The sequence below is a fragment of the Pungitius pungitius genome, chromosome 18 (assembly GCF_949316345.1).
Source record: "Pungitius pungitius chromosome 18, fPunPun2.1, whole genome shotgun sequence".
NCBI classification, from domain to species: domain Eukaryota; kingdom Metazoa; phylum Chordata; class Actinopteri; order Perciformes; family Gasterosteidae; genus Pungitius; species Pungitius pungitius.
Genome location: NC_084917.1, coordinates 9,208,854 through 9,224,171, shown reverse-complemented (window position 1 = coordinate 9,224,171; position 15,318 = coordinate 9,208,854). Strand labels below are relative to the sequence as shown.

Sequence of the window (15,318 nt, the reverse complement as noted above, 5' to 3'; positions counted from 1 at the left end):
AGCAGGAGCCCTGCGTGTCACTCAATCCTGTACTTTGCATCTGATTGTCTAACTAGAAGAGGCTTTCCTGTGGGCCAGTCAGTACAAATTCACACTGTGCAGCCAAACATCGCTAAACCGATATCAATCCATTTAAATATCTGGTAAAGATATTCAATATGTCACGCTGACAGTTAGGAGGAACGGCACCAACTGAAGAGCGAGTCATATCAAATATTTTATTTTGATGAAGTGGTGCATGCGAAACGTGGAATCGTGGGTTTCAATACTTAATTCAGCATGAATATTAGTACATAAAAACATGTGCGTTAATTAAAATTTGAATTTGTCTGAGCAGACTGTGGCAGAAGGTGATATCAACACTCTTAAGGAACCTATTCTTCTAATACAATAGCAGTCAGGGAATCCAGGAACCCACAATTCTTTCGCAAAGTTGAAAAAGAAGTTAAAAAACATTTCTGCCGTTTGTGTATTTGTTTGTCCTCCTCTCACAGGTTTGAAATGGATGAGGTTTAATTTGTGATGACACACCAGTGGTTCCCAAACTTTTTTCTGTGACAGACTCATCTGAAATCATGACTTTACAACACTCACAAATCTGTCCATCTCTCCTCGTCGGTAAAATTATCCGATCTGGGGGCGGGGTTGGAACACAGTGCATGTGGCGCTGGTTCGGATTGATTTCTTACTCTTTCATTTTTATATCTTACGTGCAACTATATGATATAGTGCCCTATCTTTACAACTTGTTTGCAATTGTATTTGCTATCATTTTATTTTATCTTGTGTTATTGGTGTATGTGTGTGAGAGTTGGTGATGAAGTTTTCCCCCTACTGCAGTTACACTGAACAGATGTTGGTGTGTGTGTGTGCGTGCGTACGTGTGTGTGTGTGTGTGTGTGAGCTGTGTGAAATGACAGAAAAGAGTATGAGAACGTAAAGGTATCAAATATGCAAACTTCTGAAAATAGAAAACAATAACTTATGCATCTAAACTGGGAATTGAACAAAAATATAAATAAAATCATGCGCCCTTGTGGTGAAGAGGATTCTTAGCTGCAAGGCAAAGATCTCAATCTTTCCATTAACATTTAAACAGTCACTATGAGCGATTGGTAGCAAACAAAGGAATGGGATCACTTACTCAAGGGGCGCAGCGTGGGGTAGCTCTACTGGACATCTATTCAGAATGGCTCCAGGACGCCTCACTCAGAGGTTTCCTGTGCACGCCCATCGAGTAAGAAATAAGAGATAGAGCCAGAACACGCTGGAGGGATTATATATGTCATCTGGCCGGAGGACACCTTGGGGGTCCCCAGGATGAGCTGGAAAACGTGGCTGTAGACATCTAAAATACCCTGGAAAGCCTTTTGGCAAGACGAACCGAGCCCTGGATAAGCAGAAAGAAAAAATCATGGATGGACTTGTAAACTATTCATATATATCCATGTAGGTTGTTTTTTTTCTGAACTTTAACCCTGTTGCTTACGTAGTTGCGAATGTTTAATGCCAAAGGGGAGTTATTCAAATTTGAAACCATGTTTTCAGGGGCTTTAAAGCAGCTGTGTAAACTTTGAGACCAAACATTGCTTGGTAGAACTGTGTTTGCTGTTGGCTATTGGTTGTTGGTTACAAGTGGATTGGCCATGTGCGTGTAAAGAACAATGAAAGAGGGGGCCATAGTACTCGGCATGGGAACATGTCATTTATTGTGATGGGAACTGAATCTAACACATTTCCGCCCACAGTGCACCAAACGCGCTACACCCATTAACTACCCTGATGGCAGTGTGAGCACAAAGTCTGATATTTAATTTTTATTCAGGAATGGTAATGAACTTTTTCTCCAATATATCGTTTCCCATTTGAGAGCACATTAGATCTAATGTCTTTTTCGCTGGTCGTGAACTTTGCAAGTTGGGCCTGCCACGTTAAATTGGCCGGTCACTCAGTATTACCTGCTCCAGAGCGTATAAGAGCAGCTGATGACAGTTCGGCCTTGATCGGAGCTCCATCCCTGATTGCCAGTTGTTGGTAATGGTCGAGGGAGCAGTGCGGGAAAGTAATGACCGTTGCAGGTAACACATCATTATCCCCTTGTTCGGAGAAAGGTCTCTCTTTGAGACTGATGAATGTTAATTACTCCACCCTGACATCAGACAGAGGACGCAGCAAGAAGCGGGCCTCGTGATGGAATAACTGTTGAGCGTAAGCTTGTTTTTGCACTTACAACTGTAGATTTATTTGTCTATTGATGTGTGTGTTTGATCCTTTTTTTAATCATGTCAAAGGTGCTGAACCAGAAGAGTAAACCACTGGCTAATATATTTCTATATTTTTCACTTCTGATTTCCAATTTATCTCAAACTTTTCAGGAATATTTATGTTCCGAATCGAGAAATATGGACAGGACAGGGAAAGAAGCATTTATTTGGAGTAGCAGCATATCCTCCATACATTTGTCCTCAATAATCAATACAGATCAGCTAACAGCCTCGGTTCAAGTCTGCCCAATGGCAGCGGCAAGGGTGTAATACAGCTAATCAATACTTCAGTGATTTTGACTGGAAGAGAACGCATTCCCTGTGGGAACCAGCTGATGTATCCTCGAGAAATACTAATAGGAACAAATCTGGAAACAAGAGAAATGTTTTCTTCAAACTATCCCTAAACTGAAGCCAGACTGTGTGTGATATATAACAAATGAGTGAGTTAAAAGTCATCAGAAAATGAACAAAAACAGAGAGTAACTCTTATTGGAGTCATTTGTTTTCATAGAAATCAGACGAATAAGAAAGGCGAAAGTGTGTCAAAATGATTATGGTGTTTCTCAGGTTGTCATCAGCACAATGGGAGAATTTGTACTTATGTCTGGACATAATTGAATAGGCGGACATGAACAACACAACAATGTGTAGTGGGATTCTCTCCATTGAGTTTTTTTTAGACGAGAAATGATCTTATGCCAACATGCGATTACCACTGCCTACCACCGACATAACTTAAAATATATTAAAGTCCAACCAAAAATTCTTCAAACACTGCTTGAAGAACATGTACAGTTGCTATGGTTTCCTGTAGTTAATGGAATATACATTTGACGGCTGTGGAAGTAAAGGTCCTATTAATTTCCTGCACTGTTGGAGCACAAAAAGCTTCAATGAAGAGGGCAATCTCAACGGAATTCATAAGTACAACAGATTTTCAACTTAGTTTAAGTGCTGGTTCTCAAAGGTGAAAGCCTGTGTAAGGTAAAAATGTAAAAAAAGATGTCAACTGTGATGGAGGGCCTCAGTAAAAAACCTCCAACCATTGAGCCTAAAATAATGCACAGTGTTACAAGTATTACATTGACGATGATATGTTCTCAATACACATCTTGCTGGTTTCTTCTGAAAATGAATGGAAGCTAAGTGATAGTTACTGTTGTGGTAATCAGAGCATTCCCGCGTTAGCAAACTGCCTAAAATGTTAAAAAAAAAGAGATGTGAAATAGCTCAAACTGAAAACGGCACTCAAGTATCCAGCAATCTCTTGTGTTTATGTGGAGACACATTTAGCTATAATTCAAACCACATACTTTTTCTACCATTTGCATTCACGGTCTCTATCCTTGTCTTCTGTTGTGGATTGAATTGTTAGTGGCGGGGTGCGCCTATTTCAGCACTCAAATTGCTCACACGCACAGGGGAAAGGCATGAAATGATGCGTGGATACAATCCAGCCTGACTGTTTTTCCCATTTAAAATCAGATCCACTGTTGAGCGTTCACTTTCCAATAGCGACAACACAGCTGTATTAAGTTACATCCCATGTGGACTCAACACCTCTTTTCTACAGTTGCTTTCAATGAAAAGCATTCAAGCCGAGCATTCAGACTAAGATCAGCGGGCCGCGGGGCTGCACACCTACCACGGCCTTAGCCATGCGGCCGACTCGTTTTGCAGCTCTTGGTGTTGCTGAGTGGAAAACCACTTGCACCATAATCAACGAGAAATACAAATTCGTTGCTCGCGGCATAATGGAAAAAGGCCAATTATTTTTGTTGTTTGCTCGCAGGTGCTGTAAAGTGATTGCTCCTCTGTACTATTTCCGACAGAGTATATAAAAAGACCCAGAATTGTGAGACCTGTATTTAACCACTTGTTGACCGAGTCTGACATCTGAAGGATTCGAACTTCGGGATATAATTAAAAGAAAACAAGTTATGACCCGGGTGATGTTTACTGCTTTGCTACCACAGTGCACCCGGTTTACATGCTGACCGGAACTATGCTCGAGGTTTCGGGTTCCGCTGCCTCGTGAACACGAAGCTGCCAGGCCGTCCAAAAGCTTCGCAGGAACCCAGGCTCACTTGGGACCCAGGCCAGTTGTACAGCGGTAAGCCATTGATAAATGGAACGTGCTGTGCTCGTAGAAAACCCTTCTGGAGAGATAAAACCGGCTGCTCGACCACTAATGGCCCTCTCCAAGTGTTCCCGTTCCTCCGTGAGTTTCAGTGACACGCTCCTCTCTAACCTCTCCGGTCCCTCGTGAGCGAGGAGGAATATCTGAAAAGGTGCTTCGCGTTGAGAAAGGAGACGTGCTCTGATCTTTTATTCATTACGTATCGTCGTGCGTCTGCCTCTCTTCTCTGATTCATCAGCACATTATGATATTGTTGGCGCTGCTCCCGATGGGAGGATGGCATAACACTGTATTCCTTTCATATCCATTATTAGGTCAGCTTCTGGCAATGACCCCTTAAAAAGCATATGTTTTTGTACAGTATTTGTATTTGTGTTTGCGTTATATCAGTGACACTGACTCATTCTTCTGCTCTCTCTTCCGCTCTCTACGCCGGTGAGTTCAATATCCACTGCATTAGGGAGAAATCGGTTTCACAGGTAAATCTTTTGGTGTAAAAACTTTAACGGGGCACCCGGGCCTCCAGCTAACCGGCTCAATTAAACATTTATGGAGGAAGGCAGATGTGATTAATACTTCACTCAGGCCTTTAAGATTCCCTGCTTGATGCCACTTGTGTTGCTGTGTTATTATGAAAGGGTTACTAGTGGAGGAGATACTGACCGGGGAGAACTCCCCCCCCCAGCAAATAGAACATCGGCCTGTTTACCCATAGATCACTGTGCACAGGTTATTTAGTCGTAATGCCAGCGGCGAACAGATTGAACATGCCGTGTTATCAAAGGCCGTTAAACACCCGTATCCTCCCTGTTACTCAAAAGAATACGGTCATTTGATGCATAGTTTTAACCACATATGTTGATCATAGCTGCTTTACATTTTGATACGTTTAAAGGTGTGATGCTTTCTAAAAAACAACAATATTTTTTTCATTTAAAATGTTCGATATAGATCTAGAGGTGTATGATTTAAGAGGAAAAAAAAGGCACAAGGAGAGTGTAAAAATAATCCTGTTAGTGAGGTGTCCTCCATCTATTCCTTTGAATGCAGAGGACACGGATTAACCTTAGTTTGAAAAATGCATAAAAGCATGCATTTCAGTGTGTGTACATTAATCGGCGTAGTTATGCCACGTTCATAACGCCTCTCTGACTCCTGACCTGACCCTGGTCTTCACATGTGACTACTGTTGGAATTGTCACTTTCCGTGACTTGATGTTGTTCAGCTCTCTTAAAAGACCCCTTATTAAGAGAATGAGAGATGTATTTTAGGTGAGCCGTTTCTGCAAACTCTATACACCTGTTGCCATTATGTAAACTGAACTTGCAGCGTTAACAGCTCTTCCCCGAGCGAAAGCAGGAGACGCTCAGAGCCAACGGAGTGACATCCCAGGGGACTCCTGCTCACCACGAGGTAGACGCCAGTTAAAATTTCACAGCCAGGCTGCGCGTCTGTGCGAGGTCACGCCGAGTCTTTCCGCGCCTCTCATACTGCCATCAGATAATCTGTTTTAAGTCTATTTTTGCATGTTTCATTAGTAGCTTATAAAAGAGTCAATGTGGGAAACCTTAAGGTGGAACAGGAAGAATAACTTCAGTCCTGTGGAGTAAACTGCAGCACGTTTATGTCTTGTTACATAGAGTAGTTCTATCTGAACTGGACAAAGTAGTCCAGACAGGTAATCAAAAAGGATTTAAATGAAGTGGGTAAAACATAAGTTATATATTACTATTTTGTATTGTAAAAAAAAGAGAGAGAGAGAGAGAAAATTGAGACTGAGATTTAACATTTGGTTTTGTGAGCATGGATCCCAATGTTCTCATCAGTGAAATTCATGATAATTGCTATAAAGTTAAGTTATTACATGAGCAACATTATAAGCAAGGCAGGATAATAATGGTCAGAGCTATAAGGCTTTCTTAGAATATTTATATGCCTGTAGAACTTTAAACTTTGGGACAAAAAATGGAAAGGAAAAAACCTTTTAAAGTCAAAGTGGGGGCAAAACCCAGATGATGTAAAAAGTAATTTTACAAGAAAGAAAAAGCTTTTGACTGAGTGCACTTATCTGATAGTTGCCATTTTATGTAAAAACATACTGACGCATACTGGGTGCCATGAATACTGCGCAGGAAACATTATAATTCAATGTTTGGGTATTTTTAGAATGAGTGACAGGCCAAGATCAGAGAAAGCCGCTGAAGTCAAATGCTTTATAATGGAAGTGAAAACTCTGCATAAAACACAAACACAACGACAACACGCAATTCTTATTTCATGTCAACTCCTTAAGCAACTGCCAACGGGGCATGGGACGCCTTCCTCGGAAGCTGTCATTTGACAACTCAAATGCATCTTTTTCTTTAATATCTCATTCTACTTGAATGTTGCTGGCGCAGCATTTGGCAGGAGGGAGAAGGGAGGATTAAGGACGGAGCCCTCTCTTTCTTCCAAGCCCACAGGGTTTCTACCCCTTCGCCGCTGATGGCCTGTAATTGGTGTTTAGCGCTGTTGTGGAGAGGCCTCAGCTATGGTTGCCTTTCAATGTGTCACCGGTTTCCCGTTGAGGCTTGTTCACTCTTTGCTTGAGGAATAGCGAGCATTTACGCTGGCAACTTGGGCTTTTTACCCAGCAGGGTGCAGAGGAAGAAACCCACCAACAGCTGTGCTCCATCGCCCTTTGAAGGGTTAGATTGGTAAAAAAAACTATTGTATGGCACACTTACAATTTTTTTAACACCACTCATTCATAACAGAACTATATTTACTTTTGATTCACCTTAATGGTTAGTACTTAGTGGCAGGTGGTGGAATGTAAGTACATTGACTCAAGGACTGTAGGCTACTTAGAATTGGTTATGCCACCACATGTTGTAGCCAACACTTGTCCTAACGAAGACTCATACATGATGTTCCCGCCAAGCATGCAGCTTGCAATCAGAGATTCCCCATAGGTGGCACTGTTGGCTCTTATGAACGACCTGTGGCACAACAGGTTGCACGACTCCACTTGTCTCCTCGCTGAATGGACACCAAGGATCCATTAAGCAGGTTGAGGGAGAATACACATTTAACGCGGGCCACTTTATGTTATTGATAAACACTGTCACCTGAGTTTTAATCAATGTATTGCATGTCAAAATCTGATTTCCGTTTTACTTCTTTACATTGTCAATTAGACTAGAATTTGATTAGTCAACATTTATGGAATAGTCCCGCCCCATACCGTATGGAATAAATACACCTCGTGCAGTGGTGGGCATTTTCAACTGTGATTGTCTACCTGTACCGGTGTAATATTCCTTTTCGCCCTTGATCCAAAAAATTAAGCAAATATGAGGCGACCTTTTTCCAATTTGCCACAAACACTCTTTATATATGCATTTTTTGCAAACGGCTCTAATACTACACAAAAGGCGCAATTCCCACGTGACACGAGGCGGGAATGGAACTGCACAATACTTGCTGACGCGACGCGTTGAAAACCTCCAATTTGCCAATCCAGCCCGGAGAGAGCGCGCCCCCCCCCCCCCTCCCTACCCCTTCGTCCTCAGTGTCTGCACCAGCACTCTCTGAGCCCGCGGCCACAGGGCGCACGGAGCGGATCCCCCACTCTCTCTCTTTCTCTCTTTCTCACCTGTGCCGCCACTGCACGCTTCTCCATCGCAGGGAAAGTTGGAGGACTAATTCGTCAGATATCGCGCGCGTGTTCGTATGTCGCTCTAAATCCAAAGAAGAAGAAGAACGTCGCCCATCTCTTTGCAAAGCGGGGATTGTTGAGGACTTTTCTGTTGCGCTTCATAGACTCGTGGATGAAATGATCGCAGCCTGAAGAGAGGAGCCGCTTGTGTTTTGTTCGCAGCGTTGGATGAGACAGCGGCGCCGTGTCCCGTGGAATAAGATAAATATGGTGAGCAGCAAAGAAGGAGGAATAAACACTGCATCCATTTATTAGACTTACTCTCATTTGATTTAGAAATGTTTGAATTGCTTTCTTTATAGCCAAATGTTGCCAAAATATAGCCAAGTGTGTTTGTGTCCAAGTGCCCAAAGCCCGCAGACGTGTGATCCATGACGCGTTCATCACACGTATTTGTCAAACATCCTGGGAGCTGTAGGGTGAGCTTGGTGACAGACGCACCCCGGGGGTGGGGGGGGGGGGGGGGGGGCTGTGTGTGCTGTGTAAAATGTTAAAGACAAACGTTGACTCTCGCTGTGTTTTTCAGGGGACGATGCTGACCGCGCGCGCGTGTCCGTGAGGGGCAAGCGGTGTCGCGAGGAATACAGCGCATTTGTTTTAAATGGAGAACCGCGCAGAGAGGATACATCGCGTGCAAAGTTGTGCGTCTTTCTGCTGAGGGAGTTATCCAGCGGCTCCCACCGACCCTCCACCCCCCTTATATCAACATGAGTCCACGGCGAGAGATGGGACCGCTTCGCTGCGTGGGACTCACCGCTTTTCTCCTGTGCACAGGTGAGACCCCCCCCGCACTCCCCGCACCCTCCCCGGAGAAACCTACGCCAATGCCAATGACATCTTGTGCGCATACGGCTGGAATGAGAGGTTTACGTGCATCAACCTTCTGGAGTGGTTTTAGTCAGCTTGGAACATTTAATGAAATGATTTCCTTTCTGCCAAGAGGACGTATATGATTTATGGGAGACATAATAATTAGCTGTAAGCTGCTGTGGCAGCATCCACAATGACTTGTAACATTAACAGGAATGAACTGTGACAGTTGCCTATATAGGAATGTGTGGGTTTGGGTGTTGTATCAGCGCTGAAATAGGACGCGGCTTGAGAGATGGCACTGCAGAGCACCAGGGATAACAACAGGCTACACAGCAGGCACGGGCCCAGACAAAGAGGACTGCATCTCTTCACCAAGTTCTGCAGTTGGGGGAGAAAAAACAATCTTGTGTGTGGGTAAAGTGTATCTAGGGCTTTTTCGGTGGTGTACATGGTTTTGGGTGCTCTAATGTATGTATTTTCCCACGAGCGTGTGAATGTTTGGCTGTAATGTGTGTTTTGTGAAAGATGCGGGGGTGTGCACAGATGTGCGATCACAAAAATATATTTGTTTCCATCCCCGCTGTTTATTTGACAATCATAAGGCGTATATATATATATATATATATATATATTAATTATAAACCGTTTCACTTGGCTACCACCAAATGATAGATGTCATAGATCATTCAGAAACACTACAAATGCATCTATTTATATCAAACTTATTTTATTAGTGTAGTTTTGTCCAACCTTCAATAACATTTAATTTTAAAATCTCCATTGGGATACTGTGGCCTCTTTGTACCTGGGTCCATTAGCTACAAGACCAGTTTAATTATTTTGGCAAACTCAACAAAAGCCTGTTCAGACATTATATATTGAAAGCACTTATAACAACGTATAACAAGTGCTTTAGATAAAATGGCTGAATAAATAAGTGCAGAGATGCCAAAAGCTGTGCACAAATAAAAGCACAGCTTCTCTATAATAACCAGTTTAGAGATTCTTCACTCTTATTGTGAAAAGTTCAGGATGACGACACAACACACTTGGAACACTGTGCAGAGAAAGTCCAGTAAAAAACTGGTGTTTTTCACACACTTTTTGTACGGATTAAACAAACAGGACAGATTGTCTTCATTTGTAACCTTTGGTTTATTTGGTTAATTTTATTAACCTTTGGACCGAGACGGGCTAAGCTCTCCTCCCCGTAGCTTTGTGTTTGACAGAGACGCCTCTTATCAGTCTTCTCTTTCCACTAGTTGAAAGCCTCTCCACAGTCATACAGGTTGGCTGAAGATTCATTCGTAACCACCTGGTTCTAGTCAGCCACTTAATCTCTGCAGCTGAAAGTGGAGCGGAAGGGGGAGAAAAAAAAAAAAAAAAACAGTTTCCAATCTGTCAGTCAAAACCCCTGGTGTGCCAGGCCTCAGAGGATATTATAACTCTCTAGCCATCTGATTGCTTTCACCGAAAGGTTCTAGGTTGTCACTCTGAGACACACGTACTGACAGGCACATACTGCAGAGGATACCTGCACACACACACACTCACACACTGTCAAACTGACCATCAGGACATTTGGAAGTACTTCTAATAGCCTCGCATGCAATAGGATGTGGGGATGGGGTTTATATAAAACATGGCAGATTGAAGGATTGTCATTTCTTAGTCATGTAGAAAAGGTTTAAAGGGTGAAGAAGTGTCTCGCTACCAGTTAACACGGAGGCAAAAAATTACTAATCCCACACCTGCCATACCAACCATTGTCTGCACACGGTGTCGTCTCCATCCTCTCTTTAGAAGTATTTGAGGATAAAGGACACTGCTTTAACAGGAGTGGGAGGATCCCCACTCGGAGCGTCCCTGCTCTTTTGTACCTGTGTGGGCCCGGACACAGTCCCTGGATTGGATACACAACCAAAAGCCCACCGCTTTGATTGAATAATCGCTCTCCCTTTATTCACTCACATACATATATTTTCACGTGCAGCTTTTTTCAAAGTATCTGTGTGTGGCAAATATGTATGAGCGAGGTTAAATAACATTTTTAAATGAAATATGATCGGGCTCTATGAGTAACTAGTTCTACTTCAGTGGCTCATCACACAGTTTGGAGCCAGGAGATAAGCAACGGGTTGCTGTCGGAACAGGTGCCGCAGAAAACTTTTTAGTCACCTAAAAAAAAAAAAAAAACTTGCTTCGCTATGTAGTTTCTGGGCAACGGAAGATTGTGTGACGTTGGTGTACTAAGAGGTACGGTTAGATTGGATTGCGGGAGAACAGCCACCTCTGTTTTCTGCAAGGTAAAATGAACACGTGACGACAATTTACGAAAAGAACATCATGCTCTATTGAATACGACTGGAAACTAGCGACCGAGACCATACCTACAGTTTGAGGGTATTTTTCTCAGGCTCCATGCAATTTCAGGTTGCACGAATAATACAAATTGAAAGCTACTTTTCAGAACCGGAGGTTGTTGCCTGTAAGGAACAGGAAACTAAATCCCAACGCAAAGCTTAGGCAAAGATTGTGGTTTGAATGAATAAAAATTATGTGAATGATCCAACTCTGGTCACCAACATGAAAGCCAAACATTCTAGAAGCTCATGTTGTACCCAAACATCCACATCCTGACAGTTTGCCTTTTTATATAAAAGGTACACTACTAGTTGCATCAGAAGTGAATGTGAGCAATTCGCAAAGACTTGTGAACCTAACTCCCAAGATGACAATAACCAAAAAATATTCAACAAAGAAGAAACTGGCGCAACATCCCACGGTCGAATAGTCAGTCTCCCGTTATTATACATTAAGTGTGGGGAAAAAGAGAGATCATAATGTGCGGAACAAATGTCCTGAGCCATTTGTGTTACTGTAAGTCTTTTCTGATATTGTCTGCAGGCGAAACCTGAACACAAGTCAACTGTATTAGCTATAGTAGTGGAACAGTTATATCTGCTGAATCATTCTTGAATCATGCATCCTGTAACTGAGTTGGCTTTGATGCTATGTAAGAAATATCTACCATTGGGACTTTTAGTCAATTTAGCCTTACAAACAACTATCAATATTGTGCTATTTGAGCTTTGAGCCTGTTTTCTGGACTAAGTTCAGGGATTTTTTTCAGTCTCCGTCTGTCCAAACATTGTCAGTTTAAAGCCTGATTTTATTTGACTTAACAGGCATGACAGGCAATGCTTTTCCAATGATTGCACCAACATGTAAATGCAGTATTCCCCCTGTCCCTCAGTTTCCAACGTTTTTCACCTCAAAGAATCTGTTGTTGTAATCTTTGGGACCAACGTTTGCATGTTGAATATTGCTTGACGCAACACGTTTCTTTAAAAAAACAAAAAAAGCCCGAATGCCAAATCTGTAAAAGGTAGCGTGTGTGTAACATTTAGGCACGTTTATTAGTAGATATTACACATAATATTCATTATTAAAAAAAATCAAAACGGCTGCTTTGACCGGCGGATTTAGCCAGACTGAGGTCAATCTGTGGTGTGTGTGTGTGTGAGTGTGTGTGAGTGTTTAACAGTCTAATGGGCCAAGAAAAAAGAGGTAAGACTTGAAACTGATTATCTCATGTCAATATTAGGCGAGAGGAAGCACACACGCACACTGTACACACATTCAGGCTGTTAAGTCCTGGCTTCCACCACCTGGAGAGGAAACTCTCGTGGGCTTCGTCTTTCTGGCTTTGAGCATCTCCCGGTTTCATTGTCGGAGGAGATTGTCGCAGCTGCTACACAATTCTGCTTAAAGAAAAAGAAGAGGCCAAACGAATAAACTGCTGTAGGAAACTTATGTGGTCATGGTCTCCCCCTGTTGCCTTTTTTTAAAACTCTTGGTTCTTCTTAAATGGTTTAAAAGGCTATTCTGTGAGTTACGCTCATTATCATGAAACAATGACTAAGATACTTCTTACTAGAGGCCTTGACCGGAATACTAAACTGAATTGTGCCTGTTCGGCGTCGCAGGTCTTCCTGCGGCAGAAGAAAGCGCTCAGGAGGAAGAGTCAAGGTGTATCACTCTGAAAGGAACACATTTTGCCTGTGAAGCAAAAGCCCACAAATATACAAAAGAATGACAAATTCTGTGCAATAATGTTATACCACTGAATGAAATTCTCTGTATGACACTACATTCTACACAAGGCTTCACTAATCAGCAGAAGGAAAGACTGCACCAGGGAGAAATATGTCGTATCATATGAATCACAACATATGGACAGATCTCATGAAGTAAAAGGTCATGTAAAGCACACTGTTGCGTAAAAGTTGTCGTACAAACATCACATTTCTGTATGCTTATGAAAGCTGCCATGAACTAAGGTCTGTAATAAAGACAAATAAAGTTAATGTTCAACTGAACTAATAGTTCTAAGTGATACGTCACTCTGGCTAGTACGTAAGCAGCTTGATTGTCTGCTTTACAAAATTAGCTTATTATACCCCACTGTTATTTTTTTCTACTTCAACACATCCCAGAGGGAACCCAATAAAGCCTGAGCTCATCACTGAGCGACCCAAGTAGTGTTACTTACATGCTACCTTTAATTACACATCATCCCTGTGGATTAAACATTAATTACATATTTTAGCTCAGACTAGTGTTCAAATTTATCAAAGTGATTCAAGGTGCAATGTTGTTATTGGCTACTTGTGGACAAATGAAAGAGCTGTGAAAACCACACTGACATGAAGGCAACATCAGCATTTTCCTATTCACTTGTACATCTGGTATTGAATTGGATCTAAAACTTTTCCCTGTTATCGTGTTATGTGGTATTGAGCTTCTTCTCAGTCAGTTCCTCAGAGTTCTTTCTGTCCGTCAAAACAATTTGAGATTGATGAGGAAGACATTCCAGACCAGAAAACCCAAACATTTTGGAAAAGAGAGTTTAACACAGTTTTACTCCTAAGATGTAGCAGATTTGTGTGATACTGTAGTTGTCCATTTTTTGGCGTCAAAGATTCGTTCCTGAATTATGTTCATTGGGAAAAATGTTCCGGTGACAGGAAGAAACGGCTTAAATGAGGAGGTAGAAAGTCGTGGTTTAGGATAAATATTGAAGGAAATACATGGAGCATCTTTTGTTATTGCTAGATGTGTTCATTAACATTTGCACATGTGGATAAGAAAAATCTAATCAAGAAATCATTTGGGTTGAAATTCTCTCTCCGCCAACTGCAGGTGGCAAAGGTAAAATGTATTTCCATGGCAACTGTGGAACTACTGTAAAGGAAGAAAAGGTCAGTAGTCGATGACATACAGAATATTTTGTAGTTTTTTATTGCATCGTCCTTAAATTCTAAGTGAAATATTCATTTGAAAACAAAGTTGATTTCTAACCCAGGTGCACTGTAAATGAGCCGTGCCTGGATGAGTTGCTGACACTAACTGCCTTTTTTGGCATTGAACAATTCTCAATTGATTCAGTGGATTTGAGGCAAATCCTGCCGCTTGCTGATTTACCCTTTTCATCCACCTGGCAGACCTTATGACTTGCAGAGAAAAGCTCAAAGCATCCAAAGTTCAAATACGAGCACATCGTACCACCAAGGCCTTTTATGGTGTATTTCATTTGATGCGAACAAAAGACGGCCCTTGTTGCGTGATGTCTGGGTACAAAGGCATAATACTGCGGGAAACGTGTCTGTTTTATCAGCAGAGTAAGTCACAAACAGCGTCAGGCTTGGCGAGTCAGTGAACTGGAAGGCAAGGGTTTCTTTTCCACCCTCAGCTAATGGCATTGGCTGATGTCGTTAGCTGTGCTACCTAAGTGATTGACAGGAAAGGACTATGATGTTGCACAAAGGTTTTACTGTACAAGGAGGGCGGAACCCTTTTCTGCAGGGAATTCAGATTACAGGCATAATGGTGGACACTAGTTTTTAGAGTGTAGTCGATGGTTTCATTGTGTTTGCTTATAAACAATACAGCCATTATTGATGGAGACTTCACAAAAGCCAGGGTTGCTCAGCTCGAATAAAATTACCGAGGCATGCATAGACTCAAACCCGAGAATACCGAGGGGCTTTAGACACCATGACAAATGAAGGGATTTCACTACTTAACTATTTCCTCAGTGATAGCACATGGTCATTTGCGCTCCCTGAAATCCACTGCATGTAATCCACTTGGGAGGAAGGATGCAAAAAAAAGAAAAAGAGTCTTTCTTTATCCACAGGTGGGGCTTTACTAATAGGATCAAAGATGGAAAGGATGAGGGAAAGAATAATCAACATATAACAGCATTAAGATGAAACATTGGCCTGTTTTCCTTCTTCACTCAGCGTTTGGAGAATTAGGAATAAAACGCGCCGAACCGTGGCTGGCGCTTGAAGATCCGTCCCGATGCACCGCGACGCACATAATTACACAC

General features: G+C 42.2%; 1 protein-coding gene across 1 annotated transcript in view; it reads left to right on the top strand.

The window, feature by feature from the left end:
* Positions 1-8,001: 8,001 nt before the first annotated feature.
* si:dkey-112m2.1 (transmembrane protein 132C) overlaps positions 8,002-15,318 on the top strand; it is a 103,960-nt gene continuing 96,643 nt past the window's right edge. The window contains exons 1-2 of the mRNA XM_037485027.2: positions 8,002-8,318; positions 8,635-8,882. Of these exons, the coding sequence (XP_037340924.2) occupies positions 8,816-8,882 (67 nt within the window). The 5' untranslated portion in view covers positions 8,002-8,318; positions 8,635-8,815. The remainder of the gene's footprint in view (positions 8,319-8,634; positions 8,883-15,318) is intronic.